Below are 14444 nucleotides of genomic sequence, written 5' to 3'. Positions count from 1 at the left end.
TGACAAATGTAATTTAGACAAGCACTACGCTGCTTTCCATCCAGAAATCTCTTGTAAAAATTAAGCCTTCCTCTCAGTTATAAAACTCAACAGATGTGCTTTTTTGACTGGTGGTGATGTTGTGCAGTCCAGCCACCCTTAACTCCAAAACAAGCACCATCTGCCCCAGAAGGTGAATTTGTTTGTTTTTTTTTTGCTGACAAGGCTGTTACTATCAGATCTTCACTTCTGTCTGTGGATCCCATGGGTACTAAGATAGACTCCACCTGTCCACTCCCTGATCCTTGGATAGTGTTTGACGTTCCCAAGTATGGGAGCTAATGGCTGTTATCTGAAGTATGGTTCTACTGATATGTGGCCTGATCCCTTCCCATCAAGGCTGGTCTTGGTTAGTTTTGATGCCCATGGACAAGCAATTTTCCGCATTCTAGTCACGTTGTTGAGATCAGACATCTTTCCATCTGGCCTGAAAGGCGCTTTTGTTATCCTTACTCTCACGGAACTTTAAACCCAAGTATCTGACAATTACTGCCCAGTCTCCAATATTTCTTTTTGGGTAATGTTACTGAGATGGTTCTTTAAATGACTAGTGTCGCATCTTACAGTCAGTGTCATAAATGCATTTCAATCTACATTTATTACTCCCCATACTACAGGGACTGCACCAAAAAGTAGTCTGTGATTTTTCTAATGACTAGACAATCAGTGTTAATATTCAGTGCTGGTCCTCCTGGATAGCTCAGTGCCATCTGATAACACTGATCACAACATTCTGATGGAGTGCATACAATCTTACTGTGGTACCTTCTCTATAGTCCTGGAGTGGTTTGCATCTTACCATTCTGGCAGTTCTCAAAAAGTTTGCTCTGGATTTAAGTCTTCCTTGTCCTACTAAGTCAAGTGTGCAGTACCACAAAGTTCTATCTTACAGCCACTGTTGTTCAAAGTATATATGCATCTTTTGGCAAATCTTCAAGAGAAGGTTCTAGCATACCTTAACTAGACTGACAAATCCAGATACACCTCTCTTTCTCACACAATGATATGGCAAGTGCATCTCTGGTGATGACCTAGAAACCATCTATTCATGGTCTTCTCACAACTGTTTGAAGTTAAACTTGGAGGCCATGGTACTTCATGCCATCTTGGACGCTGTTGCTGCTTTAGTTTCCTATCATCACCATATATCCTAGTAATAAATACGCTTGTGTAATCTTTGGGTCACTTTGGACTTCAAGCTGACAATTAGGGATCAGGTGTCAGCTGCTGTAAAATCATGCTCTCATTTAATAAACATTTCTAGGATTAAGCACCTGTTATCTGAAGCTGACCCTCACTGGTTTATACTCTGGTCTTGCTGAGGCTTGACATATGTAATGCCCTATAAGTGGGACTTTCCAACACCAACTCACCGCTTACAAATAATGAATAACTCTGTCAGGCTAACTGGTATATCTCTTTACCAACATATGATGGCTCAATGGAGCCTTCACTGGCTTCAAATGAAGTACAGATAAGATCCTGATGTTGGTTTAGAGGCCTGTTCACAACTTTAACCCCACTTGCCCGAAGAAGTTGGTTGCTCCTTACAACTCTGCTACAACTTTACTATCTGCCTCCCGGGGCTGCTATTGTTTCCATGGATGAATCTGGATATGTGTTCCTTTGCCTTTAAGTCCCCTAACCTGTGGAGCTTACGACGAAAAACAGCTTTGGGAGTGTCGGTCTCTAGCTGGATTCCACACAGCACCTAAAACCCATAATTTTGAAATAACAAGCTAACCACTGAAAGTTACCTTTTAATCTTATTTTAACTCCTAAGCTTTGTGTGAATCAACTGTGTTTCTGTTATTTGCTTTGACCTGTTGTGACAAGCACTTTGTTATAAAACATTAAAGTTAACAACTAACACTAAGAAATACATACAATTCAGATTTAAGAACACCATTAGCATATCCAGTAACATCTGAATCCTAAACATGAAATTGATTTTTGTATACAAACGCTGCTCATGGAGAATTCTGAAATGCCAACTTACGAACGCTTCATAAACATGAAATGCTAGCTGGACAAGAGCAGCCATGCAACCTTCATGCTGTCCATGCATCTGAAGCCCTTGCAATACACTTGTGTAAAACCACGTAACAGCATCTGAAGTTAGGTTACTATTCACCACCTGTTGGGAAATGAGCAAGAAAAGAGAAATCAGTTAATTTGAGAATTCAAAATGTACACCAAGACTACTACTGCTATATTTTTTCACATGGAAGGAAAAATAATGCTCTGTGAGCACATCATCTTCTAGGAAGGTGTTAATCTAGACTACCACTTCAATTCTAATTTACACAGCCCTTCAAGACACTTGCCTTATAGTTAATATCTCGAATAACGAGGGTCAAGGCAAGTTTGATATAAGCTCCCTAAACAAAAATAAAGGCAAATGAAAAGAAAGCAAAACAGCCTCTAAAGCTGATCTACTGGGTCCTGAAGGTGTTGCTAACCAACTATTAGGAAGAATACCATAGGGCTGGTGGTTGGGAGTTTTACTACAGCGGTAATCTCCTACTCAAGCATATTCATTGTTACAGTGAGTTTCTCCAACTGTACAATGTTCACTGTAGTGATCCATGCTGTTAATAGTTCTAAACCACAAGAGAGTACTACAGCATTTGAAACAGCTAACAAGGAGATTGGTTTGCAATGAAACACCCGTAAGAAGGTACATTCTTGAAAATGGCTGTGATCCTGGGTGAGTGCAAGTTAACTGGAACCCTCACGATTTTGTTAAACTGAATATCTAAGCTTGGGCATCCAAAAGGCACAGGATTTTCTCACCCTTATTTTGAAAGGTAGGATGAAGGTTGGTAGATTAACAGTTTGAGGTTCAGTGCCAGTTCAGAAACTTATGGCATCAACAACAGGATGGTAATAAGAATGACTTTGCCCTAAAGAACACTGTACTGGTGAGATCAGACCATAAATTAATCTCACTGGAGATCCACATCCCGCCCCCAACCCCAGCAAAAAAGACCACAGTGAAGAACTTCTCAAAAGCAAACTTCACACTTCTTAAGACTGGAGTGGTATCCTTCAAGGCCCCCGAGCCAGTGGAAACCACAACCCACGCTGCTGAAACCCTTACAAATGCCTTCTACGAGCACCTCCAGGAATGTATGGATCAAGCAATCCCTAATAAAATCAAGACCCTTTCCACCAAAGGCAGGCGCCCGGTCTGGTGGACCCTAGCCATAAACAAACTCTACAACAAGAGGAGAAAGCTACTACATGACAGAGCAAAATCCCTAAAAGGGAAGGCATCTCTGATCAATACTAGCAAAAAACTACGATCACTCATAAAATCATCCAAGGCCAACTTTGAGAGAAAAATCGCTAAAGACACAAAAGACAATCATAAGGCCTTCTTTAGCTATGTTAGAAACCTGGGTGGAAACTCCCAGATATGCTCAGAATTAGTCCAAAATGATACAAAAATCACTGAACCCACAGACATTGCCAACATACTGGCAGACAGGTTCAGTGCAAATTCCCCCCTCCCCAAAAGGAGAAATATCTATCCCACCAGAGTATAGCCTCCCAAACATCTCAGATGCCCAGGTGAGAGCTGCTCTCTCTAAAGCAAAAAACACAGCATCAATGGAACCGGACGGTGTCCCCGGCTGTGTGCTACATGAACTCAATGAGGAACTAAACCCACACATAAGGTTGCTGTTTAATCTTAGCCTTACTACAGGATACGTACCCAAAGAATGGCGGATGGCAACTGTGGTCCCACTCCACAAAGGCGGTGCTTCTACGGACCCTGGAAATTACCGCCCCATAAGCTTGATGAGCCTTGTCTGCAAGGCTATGCAGAGGATCATAATGGAACTCATAAATAAAGGCATTAGGGACCTACAGACACTGGATCCTACCCAATTTGGCTTTGTCAAGGGCAGATCCTGCCTCTTGAACTTGGTCGACTTTTTCGAAACAGTCACTAAGGGCAATGATGAGGGTAAGGCAGTTCACACAGCCTACCTTGACCTAGCAAAAGCGTTCGACACAATACCCCACTCGGGCATCATAGAAAAGCTCACCAGCTTACATGTAAACCCATATGTCACAAGATGGGTTGCAAACTGGCTCAAGGACAGAACCCACAGGGTTAGAGTTGCTGGTGCCATGTCAGACTCTAAGCCGGTCACGGGCGGTGTCCCACAGGGCTCAGTCCTGGGCCCCCTCTTCTTCGGCATTTATTTTTCTGAAGTGAAGGCAAACATAGGGGGATTGTGGCTGACAAAATTTGCAGACGACTGCAAACTGGGCACCATAATTGACACTCCATCAGACACAGACAACCTCCAGAGAGGTCTCATAGAAATGGATAACTGGTGCCAGAGCCATGGCCTTAAGCTAAATGCCAAAAAATGTATAGTCATACCCTTTGGGAAAAACAAGGTAACCCCTAATTACCACATAGGTGGTAATCCATTAAACACGGAAGAAGTTATCAGGGACCTGGGGACCCAAGTTGACAGTAACCTCTCTTTTGACACTCACATTGCCAAAGTGGTTAGGAAGACCTTCTACATTGCCCACCTGATCATGAAGGGATTCACATCAAGATCAGGAGAGGTCATTGTACCCCTGTACTCTTCACTTATCAGACCAATGATTGAGTACAACGCCCCATTCGGAATGTACCTTACCTGACACCTGCAGCAGTTGGAAAGACCCCAAAGTTCCTCACCAAAAGGATAAAGGGGCTCAAACATATGTCATACGCTGCCAGACTGAAGAAACTCCAGCTCTATTCAGTCGCATACCGTCTGCTCAGAGGTGATCTGTGCCTGACATACAAGGCCATGTCCAACCCGGAATTAATGGACATGCTCCACCTCAAAAATCCAAATCCACCAGAGCCACGAGAGCAAGAGACTTAAACCTCAACACGGATATAAATAGGATGTGCTGGAGGGACAGATTCATCACCCAGAGACTCCCTACACTATGGAACAGAATCCCAGTCCATGTGAGGCAGAGCCCCTCGCTGACTCTGTTCAAGAGAAATCTTGACGAGTGGATGGGAGATCGTAGGTTTACCCCGGGAATCATCTCTGTGTCACTGCTGGACAGAGGCACAGCAAACTAATGGGTATAGTATTCTCATCCTAAGGGGTGGTGAAAGCCACACACACTCTGGCTAGGCTTATAAATGCCCTAGGGCAGATAGCCTAGTATGAACCTATGAACCTATAAGTTTCCCTGCACTAAAGTACTTGCGCCTTTTGTCTAATGAGACAACCACCAAGATTATCACCTTCCCAAAACAGTAACTTAAGGGGCCCTGGCACTCTGGGTTCAAATGGGGTCGTTGTCAGTTTTTAAAGGATAAAGTTCAAGTCCCACGGAAGGGGAAAGTACAGTTTTGTACCTACCATAAATGTAGATGTCCGAACTGGATAGCATCTGCAGTCATAACAACTGGGTTGTCCTGTCGTCAGGCAGCCCTTCGGTCGGCCGGATTCCAAAGTCCGGGTCCGGCTTCGGCTGATGTCGCACTTCACCCGACGTCATCTCTGTTGGTCTTCGGGTATAAAGGCATCAGCCGACGCCATTTTCCTCAGTGTTTCTTGCCCCAGATGCCAGTTGCCCTCTTGGAAGGCTAAATTTTGGGTAAATGCCAATGTTTCCAAAAGATAGAAGGCAAACACAAAAAATAAGCATGTATGTACATATATACAAACAAATACACCATAAGAGACTCCCCCCCGCCAGCTAGCTATTAGGAGGGTAAATACCCTAGGAGTACCACAGAGGGGAAGGAGGGAGGGTAATCCTGACTGCAGATGCTATCCAGTTCGGACATCTACATTTATGGTAGGTACAAAACTGTACTATGTCCTTCATGGATGCATCTGCAGTCATAACAACTGGGTAGAATACCATAGCCAACTAGGGGAGGAGGAAGAATAGATTATGGTGTGGATAGGATCCCTTGCAGTACAGCAGTGGCAAATCCTGCTCGGGATCTGGAATACAGAGGTAAATTATAATGCTTGGCAAATGTATGCACGGAGGTCCAAGTAGCCGCCTCAATAATGTCCTTGGTTGCCACTCCTCGTAAGAAGGCTGTGGTAGTGGCTGTTGCCCTTGTCGAATGAGGCCTTATGTTCTGTGGAATTGGTTTTCCATGAAAGGAGTAACAGAATCGTATGCAATTTCCTATCCATTTGGAGATTGTCTGTTTGGAAATCGCTTTTCCTTCCCTTCCTGTTGCATAGGCTACAAACAGCTGGTCAGTTTTTCTGTTACTTTTGTTCTGTCCAGGTAGTAGCGTAGCTGTCTATGTACATCCAAGGTATGCAGCATTCTCTCCCCTCTGTTTTGTGGGTTTGGGAAGAAGGTAGGTAGGTGGATTGCCTGGTTTAAAGACACTCTGGATACCACCTTAGGCATAAATGTAGGATTAGTCCTCATGGACACTCTATCTTGGTGGAAGATTAGGAAGGGTTGTACTGCCATTAGGGCCTGAAGTTCAGAAACCCTTCTTGCCGATGTTATTGCCAGTAGGAAAGCAGTTTTCCACGATAGATGCTGCAGGTCTGCTGTTGCTGCTGGTTCAAAAGGTGCGAGTGTCAACTTTTCCAGCACAAAGTTCAAATCCCAAGCTGGCAATGGTGGTTTCCTAGGAGGTTTTACATTCTTGATCCCTCTGAGGAACTGCCTGAGTAAAGGATGTGAAAAGACAGGTGGATCAAAGCTGTATTCTGCTGAAATAGCTGATGCATGTATCTTGATGGAGGAACAGGACAGGCCTGTATGTAGAAGCTCTGCCAAATACTCCAGAATGTTAGCAATGTCTATATTGGACACATCTTTTCCTCTTTCAGCACTCCAAATGACAAACCTTTTCCATTTTCCTGCATAGTTCCTTCTTGTTGAAGGTCTGCGGGCTTCAAGGATAATGTCTTTAACCCTTTGGGAAAGCTCTGGATTAGTTGCTGCTATGTGATATTCCATGCAGTCAGTTGCAAAGTTTTTAGGTTTGGATGCATGATGATGTAGTTGTTCTGGGTTAACATCAAAGGCATCAGGGGTATTGGCCATATTTTGTCCCGAGACATGCTCCTCAGCAATGGGTACCAGTGTTGTCTTGGCCAGTTTGGAACTATGAGGGTTATCCTTGGACGTTCCTCCTTGATTTTTAGTAATACCTTGTGTATCAAGGGAAGAGGTGGGAATGCATATGCTGTCAGGCCTTTCCAGCTGAAGGAGAGCGAGTCCACTTTCCATGCAAGTGGGTGGAACGTCCTTGTGCAGAATTTTTTGAGCTGGTGATTGAGAGGGGAAGCGAATAGATCTATCTGTGGCATTCCCCATTTCTTTGAGATGGCCTTGAAGATGTCCGGGTGTAGCATCCATTCGTGAGCATCCGAGGTGGTTCTGCTTAACATGTCTGCTAGAGTATTCTCCTTTCCTGGCACGAACATTGCCTGTAACTGGATGTTGTAGCTGAGCGCCAGGTTCCAAAGGTCCAAAGTCATTCTGCATAGGGGGTATGAATGAGTGCCTCCCTGTTTGTTGATGTACCACATGACTGTGGTGTTGTCTGTCCTTATCATCAAATGTCCTGCTTTGAGGAATTTTTGGATTGCCAGCTTTACTGCCAGCATTTCTTTTAGGTTGATGTGCAAATGGAGCTGGTCCTGTGTCCACAATCCTTGTACGCATTTGTCCAGCATGTGAGCCCCCCATCCTAGGTCTGAGGCGCCTGTTGTGATGGTTTGGCTTGCTTGATAGTTGTGGAAAGGTAGGCCTGGATTTGACTGGCATGCTTGAGCCCACCATAGGAACTCCTGTTTTAGGCATGGGATTAGAGGAATTTCTGCTTCTAGGCTGTGCCTGTGTTGGGACCATAAATTCTTTAGGTACCACTGTAGTTTTCTCATATGTAGTCTGGCATGTGGAACCAAGATTATGCAGGATGCCATGAAGCCCAAGGCCTGTAGAACTTTTCTTGCTGTTAGCTTGTTCTGTTTTGTTAGTGCCAAGAAGTAAAGAGGGAGTTCTTTTTGTTTTTCTGCAGTTAGGAATGCCATTTGTTTTACTGTGTCCAATTCCGCGCCCAAGAATGTCCTTGTTTGGGATGGTATCAGCCTTGATTTTTGTAAATTGACTGTGTATCCCAGTGCTTGTAGCAAGTAAATGACCCTTTGTAAATCTGTTGTCAGCTTGCTTTTGTTGTCCCCCTGTAGCAGACAGTCGTCCAGGTATGGATAAATTTGGATTCCCTGTAGTCTGCAGTGAGCGATTACTGATGCCAGGCATTTTGTGAATACTCTGCGCAGTAGATAAGCCAAAGGGCAATGCTGAGAATTGATAGTGCTCTGATCCTGCAAGAAATCTGAGGTATCTTCTGCAAATTGGTCGTATGGGGACGTGCAGGTATGCCTCCTTGAGATCTAGAGTTACCAGCCAGCACTCCTTGCCCAGCATGGGAAGAAGTTGCTGGAGGGTCAGCATTTTGAATTTTGGGACAATGATGAATGTATTTAAGATGGACTGGTCGAGAATAGGTCTCCAGCTTTTTTCCTTTCTTGGAACTAGGAATAGTCTGGAGTAGAATCCTTTGCCTTGTTCTGTTATTGGCACTTTTTCCACAGCTCTCATCTTTGTTAGTTGCATTATCTGCTGTAGAGCTTCTGTTTTTTGATTTGGAGGCAGGTTTGGCATTCCTCTTTTGACTGGTAAAGTGTGGAAGTGGAACCGATATCCTTGGTCTATGGTTTGCAGAATCCACTTGTCTTTTGTGATATAGTGCCAGTTTTTTGAAAATAAGGTTAATTTTCCGCCTAATGGTGCTGCTATTTGTTCCCTGGTAGGCGGAGTTAGAATCAAGTCACTGTGCTGTTGTAGTGGCAGTGGCTGTGTCTGTGCCTCTGTTATTACCTTGCCACTGTCGTCCTCTGTAGGCCCCCCGTCTGGATTGATTTCTGCCTCTGGGACGTCTATTCCTGCCCCTTTGGGATCTTGTGGAGTCAGGAAAGGACCAATTTTTGGCAGGCCAGTTCCTGCTAAACCTTGGGGGTTGAACCTGCAAGAAATCTTTAACTGTTTGTACAGATTTTGCCTTTTCTTCCATTTTCTTCATTACCTGCTGGGCAGGTGTACCAAACAAACTGGCCTTATCCATAGGTGCATCTAATAACTTAGCTTAACATGATCCGGTAAGACCTGTTCCTTCAGCCATGCATGTCTTCTTATCACTGTGCCAGTCATGGCTGATCTAAATGAAGCCTCCAGTGCATCATAGCCACATTTTAAGGAATGGTTACTAACCTGTTGTATGTTATTTACCATTTCTAATATATATTTCTTATCTATAGAGTCATCAGAGGATAGCTTTTTAGTTAATTGATCAAGCATAAACTCTTGGTATTGTATCATGTGAAACTGACAATTTAAAGCTCTAGCTGAGAGAGTTGCAGAGGTGTAAACCTTTTTGCCCCATCTGTCTAAAGACCTGGCTTCCCTTTGAGAAGGAATAGGGTTTTTTGCTGTGGTCGAGGCTGCTGCCTTAGGCCCCTGGGATATGGTTTCGGGGTCTGCAAGTGGGGCCTTGTACAAGTGGTGATGAGTGTCTGGAACCCTGTAAAATCTGTCTGGTTTGACAGGGGCTGGAGGTAAGGAATCTGGTGCAGTGCAGACATCATTAAATGCATCGTCCACAACAGAGAGGACAGGAGGTATAGCTAAAGGCCTGTGTTGTGGTAGGTGCAGAAAAGTCCTAAGTCTTTTACTGGAATCTGAGAAATCCTGTTCCTGCCATTGGAATTGTTCTCGCATGGCATGTAAGGTTTCCCCAAAGGAGAATTCTTCTGGTGGAGAAGCAGCTGGAATGGATTCTTCAGCATCTGAGTCTTCATAATTGGAGAAATGAGCCTCTGGCTGGTCTGTAATATCAGAGTCCTCCAAGGAATCATCAGAGGACACAGGCTCGGGGCTCTGCTCTAGGTCTCTTTTCTGGGGCTGAGAGGACCTGTCTGGGTGAGATTGAGATCCCTAATTAAGGATATTAAATCCTCTGCCAGAGTAAGCATTTGTGAACTAGAAGTGGGCCTAGTAGAGGGGCTTAACAGGCACTGATTTAGTAGATTTGGCTGCTTTAGCCCTGGCAAAGGCCTTAATAGACATGGCTGCAGGAGGCCTAGCAGCACCACGTGCTGGGGTAGAGACATCCAAAGGGATGGTGTCTGATAAGTCACTAGTAACCACTGGAGGTAAGATTTCTGAGGCCGTTTCAAGTAAGGTAGCAGGAGCCTCAGTAGTAGTCATTGATTCAGCTGTGCTTTGATCAGTTTTCGGTTTCGCCGAAACCGAGACACTCATGTTTGCTTAACCATGGTTTCGGCCGAAACCGCGGACCGCGAGTGTCGGTCTTTTTCTTTGCGTTTTTTTAACAATCTGGGTAGTCGGAGGATCCGACGGCATAATGTACGCAAAATCTGAGCCGAAAAACTGTTCAGCAAACTCCGACCGCCTAAGCGTTAACGGTTGAATGAGGCACAGGCTGAACAGGCTGCTACGTCGTGGTCTGGGCCTAAACAAGGCAAACAGTAAGAGTGGAAATCTTTATGAGGTATTTGTTTCCCACAAGTTAAACAGTTATTGACTTTTTCTGACATCGGCTGAGGCAAGAAAGAGTCCCCAACGGGGTACTTAGCTTTTAGAAGTCTTCGAAGTAGTATTCGAAGTAGTAATCTCTGGATCTGACCGACCGCACTTGCGAACAGCTTCTGCTTGGCGCCACGGCAAGAAAGACTGAGGAAAATGGCGTCGGCTGATGCCTTTATACCCGAAGACCAACAGAGATGACGTCGGGTGAAGTGCGACATCAGCCGAAGCCGGACCCGGACTTTGGAATCCGGCCGACCGAAGGGCTGCCTGACGACAGGACAACCCAGTTGTTATGACTGCAGATGCATCCATGAAGGACATCTGCCTTTTTACATGGTTTCAAATTAAGTACCCCTTACAAAAATGGGGTCATTACAAAATGCACAGAAAGTACTTTGTATAGATAAGCATGATGAAATACTAGAGTAGCACCCTTAGCAGACAGCTCTGCTAAATAATGCAAAAAGATATGGGAAAATATAAATTTCATATACACAATTCAACAAAACAAACAGAACATTAAGGTGCAGCCCACCACACTGACAGTATGCCCCCATGAGCTGACAGCTGTTCTGGATTTATATAATGCCCCCTTTGGCATGCATCTCTCCAATCACATGCAACAACTGGAACGCCCATCAGAGATACTTTACTAAATGGATACAAGCCCTAGACAATAAGTCCTACAAGGACCAACACAAAGCCCCGTCAGTATACTGAGTATCCCACACATTGCTAATAGGTTACCTGCGTCTGGCATACAAGGCATCCTCTGACCCACTAATGGTGGATTTACTGCACATTAGCAAGTCAAATTAATCAGAAATACCCTGTCTAGGATTACAAAGAATCTGCACTTTTCCATGTCACATGTTGAGCATCCTGACATTTGTACATCCTGTTACCAATAAAACCATTAGTGCGACTTGATTTGACCACCATCTTTTACTTTACCACTTGTAAAAAAAATTCTTGCTTTTTAGGTTGGAAATAAAGAAAAAAAATAAAGCAGTGAATCTTATTTAGACTTGCAATGTAAAAAAAATAATGCCATTTCTAAACATAAGAAAAATGAGGAGAATCTTTGTAAATTTACTCCCGAAGTACACGGAGTAAAAAAGCTAAGGATCTCACTACTTACATGGAGTATGGTGAATATATTTAAACTGCTTTCCTAAGGCCAACAGATCACCCAGTTTGAACATACATGTGTGTGTGCGTGTATATATTTTAGCATCAAGCTGGTACTTAAATCACACCATACCATTTTAAAGATTTAGTACATAATTTTGAACTTTTAATATAATTTTACACGAATTACTTAATAGTCAAGTCACTTGTTTTAATAAATAATTGCCCATAGGACTGCAATGTTTTAACCACTTGATAAAAACACAACTGCTTTTGAAAAGTCCTTAAACATAGAGGTATTTACAATGGAATTACCACCAGCTTTTAAGGAAAAGGTCACTAACTGATGGTCTGATTTAACAAACCAGGATGATATACACGGAGATGTGCAAGAAGGTCCATATTTGTGAGGACTACATTAAGTATACTGGGGGCCCATTGCTGGATAATTAACTATTTGTAAAAGGGAATTAGCAATTATAATATCAAGGAAGCAGTAGCATATTAACCATTGACAGTGCAAGTCAGTTTACTAATGGATAGCTGAAGTCCCCCAGTAGAAAGGTTTTGGGTTTAATGGGGATTTCAGCTGATTAAGATAGCCGTCATGCTCAAAAGGGGGTATACAGGGTGTTCTATAACTAGCTGCGATGTGATAGTCAGTCTTGGTATTAGTGATTTGGACATTTAATAGTTCAAGCATGGTGTCCTGAAAAAACTGTCATGAGGCAATGATATCATTCACAAATACTGACTTGTCCGCCACAACTGCCATTAAGCCCGAATATATGACAGGAACTACACCCAGAAAGAGACAGAGTGCTTTCATTGCTCTAAAATCATGTTTCTGTAACTACACATATTTGAATGCTTTCAAGTTACAAGTGAGCTTCAAGATTTGACATTTTTTTAAGATTCCTGGCATTCTATAGAGCCACATTAATGTTCTAAATTAGAATTCAGTAGGTTGGAAAGTCCATCAGATAGATTCTGCCTAACAAAGGTACTATGGAAGACAGCAAAGACTTTAGCCAAAATGTGCATGTCTTGATAAAACAGGTAAAGATCATCCTGGCAAAGCAGGAAGGCTTGTAAGCCATCTCATCCAAGATAACATATTGGCTCCTCCTAGAATGAGGACAGCAACATATCCAAGTACTAAAGCAAATTATCTTTAATTGAATCTTGACATCATTCTGGGTTATGGTAAAAATGTTTACATCAGACGCATGCATCATTTGCTCAATCTTATCTTTCTACATGCCCATCTGGCTACAGAGTCTAGAGTTATTCATTCCCATGCAGACAACTACAACGTCATAATAGTATTTGCCTGGGTGAAGGGATCTATCAACCCTTATGTCACAGATCCTGGCTCCAGAAAGACAGCTATCACCCCCATTCTTACCTAGCCTGGTAAGGGCAGTGACAGTGTGCCTAGCAACTGTCTCACCTATTACTAAAACATTACCATGGTTAGATGCAGTCTCAGTGGGCCATAAAGGCTAAAAGTCTGCACCTTTGTGACTTGCACAGGTATATTTACTGGCTGTGGGTGTAAAGGGTGAAGGTGGGTGGGTTGTGTGAAGTAATGGAAAAACATTTTACCTTTTAGCCTTGGAGGCTTACATAGTGGTCTATCAACCTCAGCATAAGTAACTTTACTGAAGTGCTCTGTGCTGTTGTCCAAATGTGTTATGCTTACCAAATGTCCTCTGAAGTGAGACGGTAGCCCCAAAATTAAACACTTAAAACTCTCACATACTAAATCACTGTGAGGTAGCAAGAGAGTTTTCAGTAAGCGTGAGGCACTACCTCAAAATATCTAGTGCTGTCAAGCTGGCTACAGAAGGAGCAAAAAGCTGTCAGATTTCATATTGACCAGTGTAGATGAACTTGTATAAAAAGCAGGATAGGGTTAATAATGTACTACTGGTATAAGACAGCTGGGGGATAACTGACTGAATTTGAAAAAAAAAATTAGTAACATAGGATATGGTCAAAGGATAAAACAAATGTGCTGTGACTACTATAGTATTCACAAGCGAAAAAATGTTTAAGTGACAAAAATATGTAGGATCAATAAGGTAGTCAGTAAAAAGTGACCATTGTTAATCAAACAGATTAACCAAGTAGCCTAATAAGGTCTCTAACCTATTACTGAAAGATCTGCAAAGGATAGTGTAACCCAAATGATGTGGATGCAGTAACCATACTAACTATATTCAATCTAAATGAGTAGTTTCAAGCAAGCACAACTAACTGTAAAACAGATTCAGAGCAGTATCAGTATAGGCAGTTAGCCAAGTAATACAACTGCATCACTGAGGTACTCTCTAGTGCAATACTGTAGAGCAGTAGCTTTAAATATCAACACTACAGTAATCAGTAACAAGCAGAAATACAACACCAATAATCAAAAAGTGCAACCTGTAAGACAGCAGTTAATTTTTTATACACCTAGTATCAGTAACAGGCTAAAATGCAGTACTGCCTTAGATCCTGTCAGTAGTAATAGTACCAAAGCAATAAGGTGCAAACGTGCATTATTTTAAACTTAATACCACTACACTCAGCAAAGCAAACAGCACATTTCCAATGAGGTACAATAGTTCAGCGCTATTTAAGCTCGA

At 42.9% G+C, this 14444-nt stretch overlaps 1 protein-coding gene across 2 annotated transcripts in view; it reads right to left on the bottom strand.

Annotated features, from left to right (window-relative positions):
* XPO5 (exportin 5) overlaps positions 1–14444 on the bottom strand; it is a 2857558-nt gene that overhangs the window by 334367 nt on the left and 2508747 nt on the right. For both annotated transcript variants that reach the window (XM_044060355.1, XM_044060360.1), the window contains exon 29: positions 2039–2176. In XM_044060355.1, coding sequence (XP_043916290.1) covers positions 2039–2176 — 138 coding nt within the window. The remainder of the gene's footprint in view (positions 1–2038; positions 2177–14444) is intronic.

The sequence above is a fragment of the Protopterus annectens genome, chromosome 1.part0 (genome assembly GCF_019279795.1).
Source record: "Protopterus annectens isolate FY-2018-M chromosome 1.part0, PAN1.0, whole genome shotgun sequence".
Lineage (NCBI taxonomy): Eukaryota > Metazoa > Chordata > Ceratodontiformes > Protopteridae > Protopterus > Protopterus annectens.
Note: the sequence above shows the minus strand (reverse complement) of the source record. Positions and strands in the feature narration are given on the sequence as shown.